Source organism: Heterocephalus glaber, unplaced genomic scaffold (assembly GCF_053883595.1).
Source record: "Heterocephalus glaber isolate CG9 unplaced genomic scaffold, H.glaber_assembly_v1.0 deba00001687, whole genome shotgun sequence".
NCBI classification, from domain to species: Eukaryota; Metazoa; Chordata; class Mammalia; order Rodentia; family Bathyergidae; genus Heterocephalus; species Heterocephalus glaber.
Window position 1 is genome coordinate 23,145,469 of NW_028258412.1, and position 16,213 is coordinate 23,161,681.

The 16,213-nt window shown below is 45.7% G+C and overlaps 1 protein-coding gene across 2 annotated transcripts; it reads left to right on the top strand.

The window, feature by feature from the left end:
• Window positions 1–13: 13 nt before the first annotated feature.
• On the top strand, window positions 14–15,066 carry Gtf2h3 (general transcription factor IIH subunit 3). 2 transcript variants are annotated; one of them, XM_004843960.3, is made up of 13 exons: window positions 14–144; window positions 2,096–2,175; window positions 5,184–5,290; window positions 6,661–6,827; window positions 7,846–7,908; window positions 9,044–9,073; window positions 9,211–9,239; window positions 10,201–10,275; window positions 10,442–10,495; window positions 11,952–12,020; window positions 12,583–12,718; window positions 12,802–12,838; window positions 12,913–15,066. In XM_004843960.3, exons 1-13 carry the CDS (start codon window positions 132–134, stop codon window positions 12,980–12,982), a joined length of 930 nt encoding a protein of 309 aa, XP_004844017.1. In that variant the 5' UTR covers window positions 14–131; the 3' UTR covers window positions 12,983–15,066. The 2 variants fall into 2 exon arrangements, with proteins under 2 accessions (XP_004844017.1, XP_087054166.1); XM_087198040.1 differs by having other exon boundaries at window positions 12,802–12,834.
• The last annotated feature ends 1,147 nt before the right edge of the window (window positions 15,067–16,213 follow it).

Below are 16,213 nucleotides of genomic sequence, written 5' to 3' on the forward strand. Positions count from 1 at the left end.
GGCCATGAATACAGCGAGCGTCCCGGCCCAAACCACCTTGCGTCATTCGGCGGCGCCGGAAGTAGGGGTTCGCTGGCTTCTGGACGCTCGCTTGACCGCTTCTTGCTCGGCTTCGAGGGCACAGTGTCGCCATGGTCTCAGACGGTGAGGGAGTGGCAGGAACAGGCCCCGACCCTCGGGCTGGGCGGACTCGGCAGAACCAGAGCCTGCCAAATGGATTGTATCTTTGGGCTGGGCGGAATCTGTTCGGTGTTTAGAGGAGTAGCCAGTGTGCCCATTCATTCTTTCAGTAAACATTTTTGGATCGCCTTCTGCGTTCCTGGCATTGTTTTCTGCACTGGGAAAACCTCAGAAATGCATGTTAAGTACAGAGCGCCCTGAGGGAGGTCGAGATACCAGGTTTTAGGGGGCTCCTGGGAATGCAGGCAGGTAGGGACACTTTGACGCATTACCAGTTATAAAGCCTTGATGTTTTGAAGAAAGAGGAGGCGAACGAGATGAACTCAGAGAACTAGCCAAATTTGGGCCATGCAGGGTCTTGTGATCCAATAGGTTGTGCTTTATATTTAATGTAATATAAAGCTGTTGTAGTGTCTTAAGCAAAGAATTGTTATGGTCTGATTTACAATGGTGAGAGATCACTTTGGGGCTGGAGGTGTTGCTCAGTGGTAGAGCCCTTGCCAAGGATGCTTGAAGCCCTGACTTCAACTCTCAGCGCTGAAAAAAAAAATCACTTTGGCTGCTGTGTGGAGAAATGGATTTTGCCAGGCCTAGCATTGCTGGTCTGAAAATGAGGTGGAGACATGAAGAAGGACATTCACAGAGACATTGCAGGAGCATAAATATACAGTTCTGACAGGCAGCACTTTTTCTTAAGCTTTTTGGTAGTAACAAGGATGAGTAGTCCTGACAGTTGTAGGGCGGGGCCTGATGGGAAATCAAGGCCAGAGGCTCAAGGGTTTTAGGGGAGACCTGTGCGAGACATAGTTATTAAGTGCTTGTTCTGTGGGTTGCACTTTGTTGTGTGATTTGCACGTATTATTTCAACCTAGGATTAGCAAAAAGCATCATCTCCCTCTCTTTGTGATACTGGGGGTTAAACCCAGGGCCTCGTGCATACTAGGCTAGAGCTCTGCCACTGAGCTACATCCACAGCCCTCACATTCCTTATGGAGTCCACAGTGCAGGAGGGAATTCTGGGAAGAGCGATCGGAAACACTCAACTTACTACAGTCAGCTGCTAGTGAGTGCTGTGTTGCTAGAAGAGAGTTGGTCATGTTGTGGGTGATCAGGTAGTCGGTACCACGAGTACTGAGAAATGATTGGCTTCTCCACTTGCTAAGAGTCCACGTGACTCCGCAGGTTACTTCCATTTCTATAATGGGAATAGCATATACCATATTTCATCTAACCTGAGACAGTATGGATTATGAAATATGCCTTCATTTAAGGTAGCGTCAAGAGCCAGGCATGGTGGTGCATGCCTGTCATACTAACACTCAGGAGGCTGAGGCAGAAGAATTGTTGCAGGTCCAAGGCCTCTGGGGTACATAATGAGTTCAAGGCCAGTCTGAACTATATGCCGAGACCCTGGCTCAGAAAAGCAAATAATAAAAATAAACCCCTAATCACAGTCAGCCTTGTTGCTGCCTGATTGGTTGGACACTTGGCCACACTGACTCCTGGGTCTTCTGGACTCTGCCTGAAACCCCACCGCTGGCATTCCTGTCAGTGGCTATTCAGGGTCTTCTGCCTTTGACCAGGTAGTTACGATGCAAATATCTTGGCGCTCATTTCGTAGAGGTTTTTTGAGCATTTGCTATGTGCTAGGGAGGTGACAAGTAAACAAAACAGACCAAAGTCCCTGCCCTTGTGGAGCTTGGATTGTACATATAGTGGCAGAGGCAGCAGAAGGGGCTTGCCAAGGACCCACTGAGTTTAAATCTTTAAAGGAACTTGGCCTCTGTTAATCTCATAGGTGTAGGATACTAAACATTTAATGACACACAGTGAATTGAATTTACACATTGGGATTGTTAGCTTTCATTTCATGAGGCTAATGCTTTAAAGTTTTATTTCTTGTTAATATTTTCAGAAGATGAATTGAATCTTCTGGTCATCATAGTTGATACCAACCCAATTTGGTGGGGGAAACAATCATTAAAGGAATCTCAGGTAAGACGACTTCAGGAGGACTTTGGGTGGTTCTAATTTAATTTGTTTATGTCTGTATTGGTTTTTCATTTAAAAAAAATTTTTTGGTACCAAGGATTGAACTCAGGACCTTGTACTTGCAAGGCAGGTGTGGTGCCACTGAGCTAAATTCCTGGCTCTATATTTCTTTCTATTTTTTTTTTTGGTACCGGGGATCGAACTCAGGTCCTTGCACTTGTGCAGCAGGCGGCGAAACCACTGAGCTAAATCCCTGGCCCCTATATTGCTTTTTTTAAAAAAATAGTTTTCTTATCCTGGGATGGTGGTGCACTCTTGTAATCCCAGCACTTGGGAGGCTGAGGCAGGAGGATCACCATGAGTTTGAGGCTAGCTTGGGCCACACAGTGAATTCAAGACCAGCCCGAACTACATAAAGAAGCCCTGACTCAAAGAACAGGACAAAAGAAAGATTTAATTGTACCTTATAAAGGTACAATTTACATACCATAAAATTGACCCATTGTAATGTACAGTTCAGTGACTTTTACTAAATTAGCAAAGTTGTGTAACTAGCTTCACAGCTGCAGTGAGAACATGTCTTTTACCACATTAAAGTTCCTTCACTATCTGGAGTCTGCCCTGCCTTGAGCTTATTGTGTAGCCCAGGCGAATTTGCAGTAATCCTCCTGCCTCAGACTCCCAAGTGCTGGGATCACAAGTGTGTGCTACCACACCCAGCAGTGATTGGTGGGAGCCACAGGTTCTGCTGTGGCCACTCTCCAACAAGAGGAGGAGGTGCTCTTTTCTTCCTAGTCCACTTACAGCAGTGGTGGCAAACCTATGGCACACGTGCTTGTTATCATTGAAAGCACCTAAAGATTTCGCCATCATTGGCTTAGAGCTTTTTTGTGTGGTGTTGAAGACTGAACCCAGTGCCTCTCACGTGCTAAGTACCATGCTGTGAGCTACACCCTCAGCCCCTGCTTAGAGACTGTTGTAGTCAGAAAGATTCGGCTAGGGAATACTTTAAATACAGGACACATAACTTATAAGATTATTTTAATGATAATTACCCAAAGAGTCAAATTCAAAGGAATGCAAGAAATTAACCACACACTAGAAGTTCAAAGGATTCAACTGAGGGCCTGGATCCCAGCAGTTTCCCACACAAGTCCAACTGAAGGCCTAGAGTCCAAGGCAGTGTCCTCCTTGAGTCCAGCCAGTGGCCTGTCCGTATTGAGAAGCAGTGGTGGAAGCCAGGAAATCTACGCTGGTGAGATGAAGGATTTCTGCCACCAGGCTGAGGGACCCACAATGGAGCCAGGAAGTGACGCTCACGGTGAAGATCAGAGCTCCCCTGATGGAAACAGCAGCCATTCCCAACAGCGAGGCCCTGAACTCCTCCTCCAATGAGAACCACCCTAGTTTGCATCAGGAAAACCATCTGCAGCAAGCTTCTCCTAGCAAATCAACGGGTCAAGATCTTTCCCTCCAGTTCTTTTTTTATGGCTATTGGTAACAATCTTCAGGTGGATCCTCCATGCCCAGACCACGCTGATTCAGTTCAGCTGGGCGTTACAAGTTGACCATTAATCACTCCACCACAGAGACTTACTGGGAAGGGATGTTCAACTTTGTCAAACACCTTTTCTGTATCAAATAATGCTTTTTCTTCCTTAGCCCGTCAACAGGGTGAATGACATTGATTGGTTTTCTACTGTTGAAGCAGACCTGCATTCTGGGAATAAACCCCGCTTGAAATCAATTTGCTAAGATTTTGTTGAGGATTTTTGCATCAACGTTTATATGAACTACTGATCTGCAGCGCCCCTCCCTCCCTGGCTCTAGTCTTAGGCTCCTATTGGCTTCATGAAATGTTTCTTCCTCTTCTGGTTTCTCTCTGGAAGAGATGGTGTAGGATTGGTGTCAATTCTTTATTTCTTTATTTATTTTTGGTACTGGGGATCGAACTTGGGTCCTTGTGCTTTCGAGGCAGGTGAGCTAAATCCCCGGTGGTGTCAATTCGAGGCAGGTGAACCACTGAGCTAAATCCCCGGCTGGTGTCAATTTTTTAAATGTGATAGTTCTGCAGTAAAACCATCTGAGTCCAGAGATTTCTTTTTGGGGGAAGTTTTAACATGTTCACGATGGGGGTGTGATTGGCATGTCTCACTGCTGGGCAGCTTGAAGCACCTGCACGACCATCCCATGTGTGCCACTGGCACTGGTGGGACAGCGCCCGATGGGACAGAGCCCAATGGGACGGTCATGCATGTACCACGGGTGCTTCCAGCTGCTGAGAACGTGTTGAACCATGAATCAAACTGTTTTTTTTTTTGGTACCGGGGATCGAACTCGGGTCCTTGTGCTTGAGAAGCAGGCAATGGAACACTGAGCTAAATCCCCGGCCCTGTTTTTAATTATTATTATTATTATCATTGTTATTAATTTTTGGTACTGGGGATTGAACTCGGGACCTGTGCTTGCAAGGCAGGGGGTGGAACAACTGAGCTAAAGCCCTGGTCCTAATTATTATTTTTTTGAGATGGGGTCTCGCTGCATTGGCCAGGCTGGCCTCAAACTTGTTATCCTCCTGCCTCAGCTTCCTGAGTAGCTGGATTGTGGGGATGTGCCACCACGCCCGATTTCATGTTGCCAGTAACTTTTGTCACAGAAGATGTGACATGTTTGTTGTTCTTTAAATTCTGTGCAGGAAATATTTGTGGAGTGCTGGGAACACAGCTCAGAGGTAGCTTTCTGAGCATGTGTGAGGGCCTGGGCTCTGTCCTCAGTAACATAAATATATTAAACACATTTTTTAAAAAAGAAAAAAATATTTGTAAACTATCGTGCAGGTGTTGAGATGACCTCTTGTGAGTAAAATTAGAAAACTAATTTTCAAGAGTTTTCTGCTTATGATTTTGGAAGAGAGGAGCTCCTGAGCAGATTTTTAGCAGTGCGTACTTGTCTAACCTCCTGAAGAAATCCTAGCTGAGACCTGACCCTGTCCTATCCCACCTGTCCCGCAGTTCACGCTGTCCAAGTGCATGGACGCCGTGCTGGTGCTGGGGAACTCCCACCTGTTCATGAACCGCTCCAACAAGCTGGCAGTCATCGCCAGTCACATTCGGGAGAGGTAGGATGGCCCTCGCTGCCCTCGCTGCCCTCGCTGCCCTCGCTGCCCCCGCTGCCCCCCTGCCCCCTGCCCCGTGAGTGGCCACCACTGCAGGAAGCGCTGGTCCCCTCCGAGCTATCCTGAGGGTCAGTCGCCGATCCCAGCTCTGGTGCGTCTCAGTGCCACCATTGCACCACTCTCTGTGCGATTCTGCTGTTGAGAAATACAGGCTTCTCTTGGGACACTGGTGTCCACAGCAGCCGGCTCCTCATCAGTGGCTTCGTGCCGTCGCTGCACGGCCTATTCTGGCCGTGTTGGAGTCGCTGCGAGGCACGGGCACAGCTGGGCACAGGAAGGGCTCTTGTCACGTCTGCTGGGCTTGTGCCTGACCGGACTCCGACCCTGAGTCAGCACAGCTCTCAGGCCTTTGCTGTCACTTCACAGTAGCAGTGACTTGTTGGCCTTGTGTCAGGAGGGGCGTGAGCGGACCCCGGTTGTCTGCTCATGGGGACCGAGCCTGTGGGCCCCGAGGCCCAGCTTCTCCAGTCCGTGCCCTACATTTGTCTTAAACCCGAGTGAGAGCAGCAAAAGCTTACCCAGTCATGTTTTCCTTAACAAAGCCAATCAGCCGGAAGTTGGCTCAGTGGCATAGCGCTGGCCAGAGGCCCTTCACCCCCAGCACAGTGTCCTCTGTTAACCGTGAGAGTCAGTCGGGAAGCTTTTCAGGGACCTGCGAGCCACTTTTTATAGTAGGGTAGATGATATCTCCTCAAATAATAAGCCAGGAGTAGGTTGGAGTTGGGTACGAACCCCTCCGGTTGTCATGTGAGGGAGTCACGTGTGGGGACCACCTGAAGCATTTCGGGAGACTGTCATCCAGTACCCTCTTTGTTTCCTCTCTTTGTTTTTTTGTTGTTTTTTTTTAGAAAACACTGGAACCATGACAGCCTTCTGTGGTAACAGGTGAATGTTCACCACTGTGCCTGTTTTACATGGTGCTTCAAAATGAAGTTTATTATAGAATCTTACGGGCCTGGCGTTGGTGTGATTTTTTTTTTTTTTTTTGTACTAGGGATTGAACCCAGGGCCTTCCACTGAGCTGCATTCCCCATTCCTTTTTTGTACTGGGGATCGAACTCAGGACCTTGCACTTGTGAGGCAGACGTGGTGCCGCTGAGCTAAATCCCCCTCCCCATTCCTTTTTTTAAATATTGAGACAGGGCCTTGCTAAGTTGCCCAGGCTGGGTTCGAACTCGCAGTCCTCCTGCCTCAGCCTCCCAGAGTGCTGGGATTACATGTGTGTCTGCCTGATTGCATGTTAGTTCTACTTAATTTAGTGCTGATTGTGAGTGAGAGTGGGGACAGTGAGTCCTTTTTCCTTGCTGTTTCAGTCGGTTCTTGTATCCTGGAAAGAATGGCAGACTCGGAGACTTCTTTGGAGACCCCGGCAGCCCCTCTCCTGACTACAATCCCTCCGGGAGTAAAGATGGCAAATACGAGCTGTTGACGGCAGCCAACGACGTGATAGCGGAGGAGATTAAGGATCTGATGACCACTAGTAACAGCTCTCGTTATTATTTTTGTTGTTATTTTGCTACTGGACTTGATTTGGCAGGTTCTTAAGGCTTTAGGTCCAGAGATGTGTGGCTCTTGATACTGCCACTTGCTTTCCTCTTAGTTTCCATTTCTTGTTTTTCTTAATTCTTGTCCCTTAAAATAAGTTTTTAATTCTGCACATGGTTTTCTTCCTTTCTGGTTTGAGTGTTCTCATCCACTTTGGCTTTCAGTTATTGTTTATGTACGAGCACTTCCCAGTCTTTGTTTCAGACCCAGCCTCTTTCAAGCTCAAATGAAATGTCCGCATTTCGCTGTCCCACCGTCCATCTCCCTAACATCCCAGCCTGGCTACCTTTGCCCTCCCAATGCCACCATTTCCGTTTGCTGTGACCACCCCCACCCACCTGTGGTTCTAAATTCAGAGCTTTCCTCTCCGGCTCCTTTTTCTCCTCACGGATGTCACAAGCTATGCAGTCCTGTCCGTCAGTGCGGCCTCAGGAGCTCCCCCAGACTGACCCCTCACTGTCATCTGTGTCCCCCTCGGCACGATGGGCGTTGTGAGCTGGGTGCTTCTCTGTAGTGTGGGCTGTCCTGTGCATTGTGGGGTGCTTAGTGAAATCCCACCTCGATGCACTAGGTACCGTGACATTTCCCAGTCTTGACAAACATGTATGCCTTCAAACATTCGCCCCAGTCGAGGGCTGCTATTCCAGATTATTCTAGAGCCTTCTTACCATGATCAGCCATCTCCAGAACCTTCTGCCATCCCATAGGCATTAAACACTATCCCCACTCCCCCTTCTCCCAGCCCCTGAACAAGCACTTGTGTATTTTAAGTTGAGAAAAGGCTAAAAAGTTGTTCATTTAAGCATTACTGAAAACAAATTGCTTTCTGTGGTTTTTAAACCCTGTTTGAAAGTGTCATTGTTTAGTTTCATTCATGAAAAACACTGGTTTGGAAATGACTGTAGTTGAAGAAAGTACTTAAAAATTCCCTTTTGAACGCTTATTATTTGTAGGTGACATAAAGGGTCAACACACAGAAACTCTGCTGGCCGGATCCCTTGCCAAAGCCCTGTGCTGTATCCTTGGCACCTGTGTGGTACAGATGTGTCTTCTGACACCAGCACGTTGGATTTATGTGTACCGTTAGCATTTTGGGTGTCTGTGTCCATGGGAAGCCTTCGTTTTCAAAAGCAATAGATAATAAAATATGGTTTATAAGGGCCAGGGATGTAGCTCAGTGGCGCCATGCCTGTCTGGGAAGCACAAGGTCCTGAGTTCAATCCCCAGTACCAAAAAAACAAATGAACAAATACAGTTTATTGTGGCTCTGAAATTTTTTTTTTTTGGTACCAGGGATCAAACATGGGACCTTGCGCTTGCCAGACAGGTGGTGGAACCATTGAGCTAAATCCCCAGCCTGGTTTTGAAATATTTTAAAAATTCTGTTTATCTATCTATCTATTTATTTATTTATTTATTTTTGAGACAGGGTCTTGTTATGCAGTTCAGGCTGGCCCTGAACTTGCTATGGTTGTCCAAAAGGGCCTCGAACTCACAGTGATCCTCTTGCCTTAGCCTCCTGAGTATTATAGGCGTGCACCACCATGCCTGGCTTCGTTAGGCCTGTTTGATTGTTGTTGTTTTGAGACAGGGTCTTGCTATGGAGGCTGGCTGACCTCAAATTTTCTTTTCTTTTTTTTTTTGGTACCGGGGATCGAACTCGGGTCCTTCCACTTGCGAGGCAGGCAGCAGAACCACTGAGCTAAATCCCCGGCCCTGACCTCAAATTTTCAGTGATCCTCATGGCTCAGCTTCCCCAGTGCTGGCATTATAGGGTGTGCCGCCATGGTTGGCTTATTATTATTTTTTTAGACAGTGCTGAGTGATTCCTGTGTCCTAGACTTTGATTTTGGTCTGTTTATCTTTGTATAGTTTTCAAATGCATCATCTCACTTCATTCTTACTGATTTATGTGTGGTCCCAGTATTGGTAATTGTGTTTGATGATATTACAAAGCTCAGTTGAGTACAGTTAGTAATTGAAAACCCTGATCACCCTTGTGTATCTGTCCTGGTGAATGGAGCATTTACTTTTCTTTTCAGCTAGGAAGATGCCGAGTTTATTTAACTAAAATTTGAGGAATTTTTGTTTCCTATAGATGTTTCTAAAATAAAATAATATTTTTATATTCCTTAATACTAAGAAATTAAGACATTCATAGAATGAACAAAGAAGTTAAAGGTAGGAGTCTGCATTTTTCTCTGAGAACTATAATTTACTGTAAGCTACATTGTTATTCAGTTAACAATAATTATAACGTATGTTTAATAAGCTACATTGTTATTTAGTTAAATTGTAATCAGTTTTTATCTTTATAGATAATCAGGAGATGAAATCAAGGATATTGGTAAGATTAAAAATGTTAACTATTTTGTACAACTATAGACAATTAGAAACTATGGGAAAAAAGAAAACAATAGGAATAAAACCATGTAAGGTAGAAGCAAAAGGCAGAACTAATTTAGCAAGCAATGTATAAATTTATTATGAAGAAAAATGATGAGAGAAATAAATGAATAAATGGAGAGCTGTAGTGTATTCTTAGATGTCAGTTTTTCCAAAAACACTGTAAATTTAGTCCAGTCTCACTCAGAAAATCAATGAGGTTTTTTTTCCTAGAGGGTAGGGAGATTTTTTTTAAAAGTTCAATAATTTGGAAGAATAAATCAGAAGAATCAGGAACTTCCTGAAAGGAAATACTAAGTAGGAGCTTGCTTCAGCGTCGTGAAGCACTGCAGATTAGTAAGGAAGTGGGTTACTCTCTAAAGCGTGCAGGGGCTGTCACTTGGCCTCCTGGGGTAAAACAAAGAGGCCTCCTCCGGCCGCCAGACTCTTAAATTCTTTCCAATCAAGATGGGACGTTGCCGTGTAGACGTAAAAGCACTAGAAGAAAATACCCATTGATAATCTCAAGTTAGATGGATGCCTTAGTAAGCATCTTGTGAAACTTCTAAGGAAAGGCTTTATACCTCAAAATCCCTACCACAAAGCGAAGACAAAAGAAAACTTTTTTTTTTTTTTTTTTTTAAGAAAAAGTATTTTGAGCATAGCTACCTTACAGAAAATTAATGTGCTTTTTCTAAAATAAAAAAGAGCCTTTCATCCTTAAAAGTCAAGCTTAACCCTAGAAAAACAGGTAGTAAACAAGAGCTGGGGTTGTCTTGTTGAGATGGGAACGCTGCTGACGTCTTTACGCGCAGGGTGTTAACTCAACAACGCGTAGCAGGCAGTTGGACGGCTGCGCTGGTCCTGGCACGGTGGCCTGCGGGGCAGCTGCCCCCCAGGCGCTAACGGTGCACAATTTCCAGGTGATCAAGGCCGCGGAGGACAGTGCACTGCAGTACATGAACTTCATGAACGTCATCTTCGCAGCACAGAAACAGGTGAGCTGCGTCTGCCTTTTCCAGAGCACGTGTTTCAGAGTGAAAGAATCCAGTTTCTTTATTTGAACGACCTGCTCGGAGAGGAATTCGGGCTCAAGAGCCTTATGAGTGGGTTATCATGGTCTCTGCTGTTATTCCTGTAATCATTTTGGAATCTCCCTTTCAGAATATTTTGATCGATGCCTGTGTTTTAGACTCGGACTCAGGCCTCCTCCAGCAGGTACGTTTTCAAAGAGTGCTGGTGTTGGTAATTATGGAAAGTAATTTTTACATTGAGTAATGATAAAACAGTGCTACTTTGAATATATCGAGTCAACATGTGTTATGAAAGTGAATTTTATCTGTTTCTTTCCCCTTTTTCTGTGTGGCTAGTGGAAGGGTTTATTTTTGTGTTGTTTTTTGTTTTGGTTTTGGTTTGATTTTGGGTTGTTTTGAGACAGGGTCTCAGTATATAGAGTCGAGGTTGGCCTTCTCGTAGCCCAGACTGGCCTTAAACTTACATCGATCCTCCTACCTCAGGCTTCTAGATTACAGGCGTGTGCCACCATGTCTAGCTGTTTTATTTTTAAAATAGATTTTTAGCCGGGGATTTAGCTAGTGGTTCCACCGCCTGTCTCTCAAGGGCAAGGTCTCGAGTTTGATCCTCGGTACCAAAAACAAACAACAATATAATAGATTTTTATTTTTAATTGATGCATCATAATTGGACATATTTGTGGGGAGCAGTGGGCCATATCTACACATGTATGCATCGTGTAATGATCAGATCAGGGCAGTCATATTTTCATTTTGTTACTTAAGCCATTTTACACATTATATATACTTTTACATAAATGATTATATTTCGGTATTAAAAAACCAACAGGACTGACTAGTTTTTAGCCACACATTTCAGTCCACGAAGTTAACTCCGGCCTTCCTCCTCCGGGATTTTGAAAGCCTGCTCTGCGCCTGCGCAGCCCTCCGTTTCCGTTTCCGTCTCTGACTCCGGCCAGCCCCTGCTCTGAGCTGTGGCCCTGCACCATCGGCCTTGGGCATGAGCGGTGGCTCCTCTTGCACGTCCGGCTGCATCTGCAGCTTACTGGTTGTACACAGCCTGTCCCTCCCGGAGGCACCTTGCCTGTCTCGTAGGCGGCAGCGCGGTTCACTGGGTCAAGTGCAGACCTGACTCCTCTTTGTCTCGACCTCCCCTTTCACATCTACCAGTAAATCTCGAGTCTTCCACCGGCCTTCTCCGTAGGGGGCCGGAGAAGCCAGTCAGCTGCCTCCTATAGCACGTTCGCCCCTCCTGCCAAAGCTGGTCCTTGCCGCACTGTCAGATGCGATTGTTGCTCACTCCCTGCAGACCCTTTGTGCCCCACCCTCACTAACACTAGAGCCCTCGCGTGGCTTCCGGATTCGACATGTCCAACACGCTGGGGGCCCAGGGACCCCTTCCAAGGCCCGAGGACACAGGCGACGTCTGCCCTGAGCTGCTGCCTCCGGGGCTCCACGGCTCCACTGCTGTCCCTGCCTTATGGCGCCCCTGCGTCTGTGTGGCCTCCCCAGAGAGACCCCGTGAAGGGAGTCACAGTTGTGACATTGCCCAGCCTCACTCACTGCCTCACACGTGCCCTGCGCCTCAGCTCAGCTGGTCCCATGGCCCTCAGCCCTGTGGCAGCCTCTGTGTCTTGCAGGCTTGTGACATCACGGGAGGGCTGTACCTGAAGGTGCCCCAGATGGCGTCCCTGCTGCAGTACTTACTGGTAAGGACAGGACGGGGGTGCTACAGGGTTGGGAGAGTCCATGCCTTAGAAGGGTGGGCATGAGGCGGTCCTTGCACTCTGTAGGCTGTGCAGAGTAGTGTACCACTGGTTTTAACACAGACCCGTATGTGTACCTGATGGTCATTGTTGAATGAATAAATGCATTTCCTCACCAGGAATGGTGGTGCAGACCCTAACCCCAGAACTCTGGGAGGCTGAGGCAGGAGATCTCACAGTCTAGCCCAGCTTGGGGATCCAGCTCATTACAAAGACCCTGGGTTCAATCCTCAGTACTGAAGGAAAAAAGCCTAGATTTTAGGATTTATTTTGCTTTTTTCCTGAGTCTGTCTCACTATTTTGCCCAAGTTGGCCTTGAACTCCTGGGCTCAAGGAATCTTCCTGCCTCAGCCTTCCAAGTGCTGAAAATACAGGCGCAGCCCATCGGCACTCAAAGCAAGGAGAATCTTGATTTAGTGTTGATGTCTGTGTGTTTAGACCCTTGGTTACTTTCCCCCCCGTGTTGTAAATCCGAGTCCCGTCTTCATGCATTCATTTTTTATAGTGGGTTTTTCTTCCTGACCAAGACCAGAGAGCTCAGTTAATCCTCCCGCCCCCAATTCACGTTGACTACCGGGCAGCTTGCTTCTGTCACCGGAACCTCATCGAGATTGGCTACGTGTGCTCTGTGTGTCTGTCAAGTAAGTCCCAGCCTTGCCGTGCTTTCCTACCACGGTGGAGGGGCAGGAAGTATCTCACCCATGTCCTTTGTTTAATTTTGCAGTTTTCTGCAACTTCAGCCCCATCTGCACCACGTGTGAGTAAGTATCCAGGCCGTGCGGGTGGCTTGCACTTTGGGGACAAGGGTGCTCATGTGTCCTCTCTGCCGTTTCAGGACAGCCTTTAAGATTTCTCTTCCTCCTGTGCTGAAGGCCAAGAAGAAGAAACTGAAAGTGTCCGCGTAACGCAGCAGGATTTTTTTTAAGGCTGTTATTCATAGAAATGGTGGGGGAGGCTGCCAGGCACAGGTCGGGGCAGGCTGATTTGGAAAGCAGTCCAAAGCATTGCCCTAAAGTCTGCTCTGGCCGGGAGAAGGGACAAGTTTGTGACTTTGACCTTTTAATGGGGCTCATTTGTCAAAGCCACCTGCTGTGACCGATTCTAGGCTTTGGGTCCTCTGCCCTGAGTCTGAGCCCTTACTGCAAAGCTGGAACCCGGCGTTGGAGAGCAGCAGATGGAAATAAACCCCGTGACCTCGTTGAGACTCAGCCTCAGACATTAGCGGCTGTTTATTCTTTGGTCTGACAGTGCTGTGTGTTTGGGCAGTTATCCAAATACTCGGAATAGTCTGTCCCCAACTAACTACAGAATCTGACTTTAGATGTGTAAGGTGAGCAAGGGCCGGGGGCTGCTTGCAAGTTTTTCTTCAGAAACAGCTGTGGGAAGAGCTTTTTGTGAAAGCTGATGTTAGGCTGTGAGGGAGAATTGATTGGGGAAAATAACTGTGGGTTACTTCTTGTCTGCACATAGAATTCTGTCATTTTTTAATGGGAGAAAAACCCACTAATAGCTGGGCACAGTGTCTGTCTCACACCTGTAATCCCAGCACTCTGGAGGCTGAGGCAAGAGGACTGCAATTTCCAACCCAGCCTTGGCAATTTAACCAGAACCTGTCTGAAAATAAAAAATAAGAAGGGCCTGGGAATGTACCTCTGTGCAAAGGCCCTGAGGTCAGTTGCCAGTACCAGAAAAGGTCCATTCGTTAGTATTGGGGAACTCTTTCTAGAAGTGCTGAACTGAATACTGAAACATTTCATAAATTCAAAAAAAGCATTATTTGTAATTTCTTTTTTTGTTTTTTTGTACCGGGGATCGAACTCTGGACCTTGTGCTTTTGAGGCAGGCGCTGGAACCACTGAGCTAAATCCCTGGCATTATTATTTGTAATTTCAACAATAAAAAATTATTTTTCTATTAACTTTCCTTGAGGTATTTCCCTAGACACTTCTGTTTAATGATTTTCCTAGAAATTAATTAAAAGTCTTCATAATTTTCAGTATAGTACAAGAAAAGTTTAAGGAATGATGGCCGGTTTGGAGCTTCTTGAAAGTAAATTGATTCCACTGCCTGCCTCGCAAGTGCAAGGTCCTAAATTCAATCCCCAGTACCAAAAAAAAAAAAAGTAAATTGACAAAAATAATTTTTGTATACAAATAGGATTGAAAACTCTTTATACCCCCCCCCCCCCATTTGTTTGTTTTGGCACCGCGGATTGAACTTGGGACCTTGCGCTTGTGAGGCAGGCGGCTGAGCCACTGAGCTACATCTTGGCCCCCTTTTTTTTTTGGATACAAGGTCTTCTTAGGTAGTCCAGGCTGACTTTAAACTCACTATGTAGTCCAGGCCGTCCTTGAACTCACAGAGATCCTCAGCTTCTGGGGTGCTGGGACTACAGGCATGCACCACCACGGCCGACTAAGACCATCTCTGAAGCTGAGTCTTTATTAGGTAATTTGGTGTTTGGTTCAGTAATTTCAAGTAGATTTTTTTATTCTGTATTTACAGTTTTGTAAACACACAAAAGATTTTGATGATCACTGCAAATATTTGTTACTCCTTGAGTTTGAGATCCGTTTGTCTTAAAAATAAAATTTACCAGGGCCGGGGATTTAGCTTAGTGGTTCCAGCGCCTGCCTCATAAGCGTAAGGTTCTGAGTTCGATCCCCGGTAGCCCCCCCCCAAAATAAAATAAAATTTATTGGGCCAGGGATTTAGCTCAGAGGCACAAGGTCCTGAGTTCGATGCCCAGTATTGGGGAAAAAAATAAATAAAATTTACTATTTTATAGACTAAGCAAAATGGAAATCTTTATTTTAGTCTAGGAAATAAAGATCTAAAAAATGCATAATTTCAAATAAGTGAATAAGGCTTGGTTATTTCTCATTTGAACTGCTTTATATACTTCCTTAGTTCTGTTCAAGTTTTATTTTTAACTTATTTTTATGATTTATTTTGTATAAATTTGTTTAATAAAATACTTAAATTTTTAGAGTTGACTGAATTATTTCCTCTTATTCATTGTTTATCTTATGTTCATTCAACTCATCTTCAAATGGATTTGATCCATTTTTAAATGGATTTGGTCAATTATCAATTTTTAAATTTTAAGTCTTGCCAAAATTATACACAAAAACACTATTACAGATGCTGTACAATAATACATTGGTTTGAAGGCTTTAACCCATGGTTTAATTTTTTTTTTTTTTTTGGTACCCAGGGATCAAGCTCAGGTCCTTGCGCTTGCGAGGCAGGTGGCAGAACCACTGAGCTAAATCCCTGGCCCCTGTGGTTTAATTTTTAATTAATTTATTTTTTGCAGGACTGGGACAATTCAAAGGTAGGTGCAACCATCACCGCTATTTAGCTCTAGAACATTTCCATCATCCCCAAAAGAAATCCCATTTCTCTGGTTGCTAGCAGCCCTGACTCTGCTTCCTGTCTCAGGCTTTGCTCATTGTGGACCTTGGGTATAAATGGAATCACAACACAGGAGTTTCTGTGTTGGCTTCTTTTATTGGTGTAACTTGTTCGGAGTTGATCCCCGTTGTCCCCTGGGCTTGTTTCTAGGGTCCCTGGGTGGATCTTCGGAGCTAAGTTGTTCACGTGTCTACCCAGCCTTGGCCAGGGAGCCCAACCAACCTGCTGCTCCAAGATGGCCACTTCCAGGTCCCAGCTCCTCCTGGGCTAGGGGACGTTTCTCATGGGAGGTAAACATGGACTTGACCTTGGAGAAGTTGAGATTCGCCTCCTAAACCCAGAGCCTCCTGAGGGAAATTCAGCTCTGTACAGAACCTTTTCTGTGCACTTTTCCCCTGGAACTTAGAATTGAACCCAGGACCTTTGCACTGAGCTACATTGCCAGCCTTTTTTGAGACAAAGTCTCATTAAATTCCCTCAAATTTTCCATCCTCCTGCCTCAGCTCCTAGAGTGCTGGGATTGTAGGTGTGCACCACCATGCCCAGCATTCGTGAACTCAGTGCAGAATTGATGTGGAGGGGAGGGAAGAACAGGCCCTGGTTACTTACAGAAATGTTTTCTTTCAGGAGGATTTATCTTCCAAGCTTTAGTTAATTTGTAGCTTCATTTTCTCAAAGACAGATGGGGAAAAACAAGTGACAACTTTCCTTAGTGATGT

What these genes read in the sequence shown, in the direction of transcription:
- Gtf2h3 (XM_004843960.3), top strand. An exon ending in AATGAACAAAGAAGTTAAAG is followed by an intron (nt 9,074 to 9,210) that starts GTAGGAGTCTGC and finishes TTATCTTTATAG; the next exon opens with ATAATCAGGAGATGAAATCA. An exon ending in GTGCTCTGTGTGTCTGTCAA is followed by an intron (nt 12,719 to 12,801) that starts GTAAGTCCCAGC and finishes TTAATTTTGCAG; the next exon opens with TTTTCTGCAACTTCAGCCCC.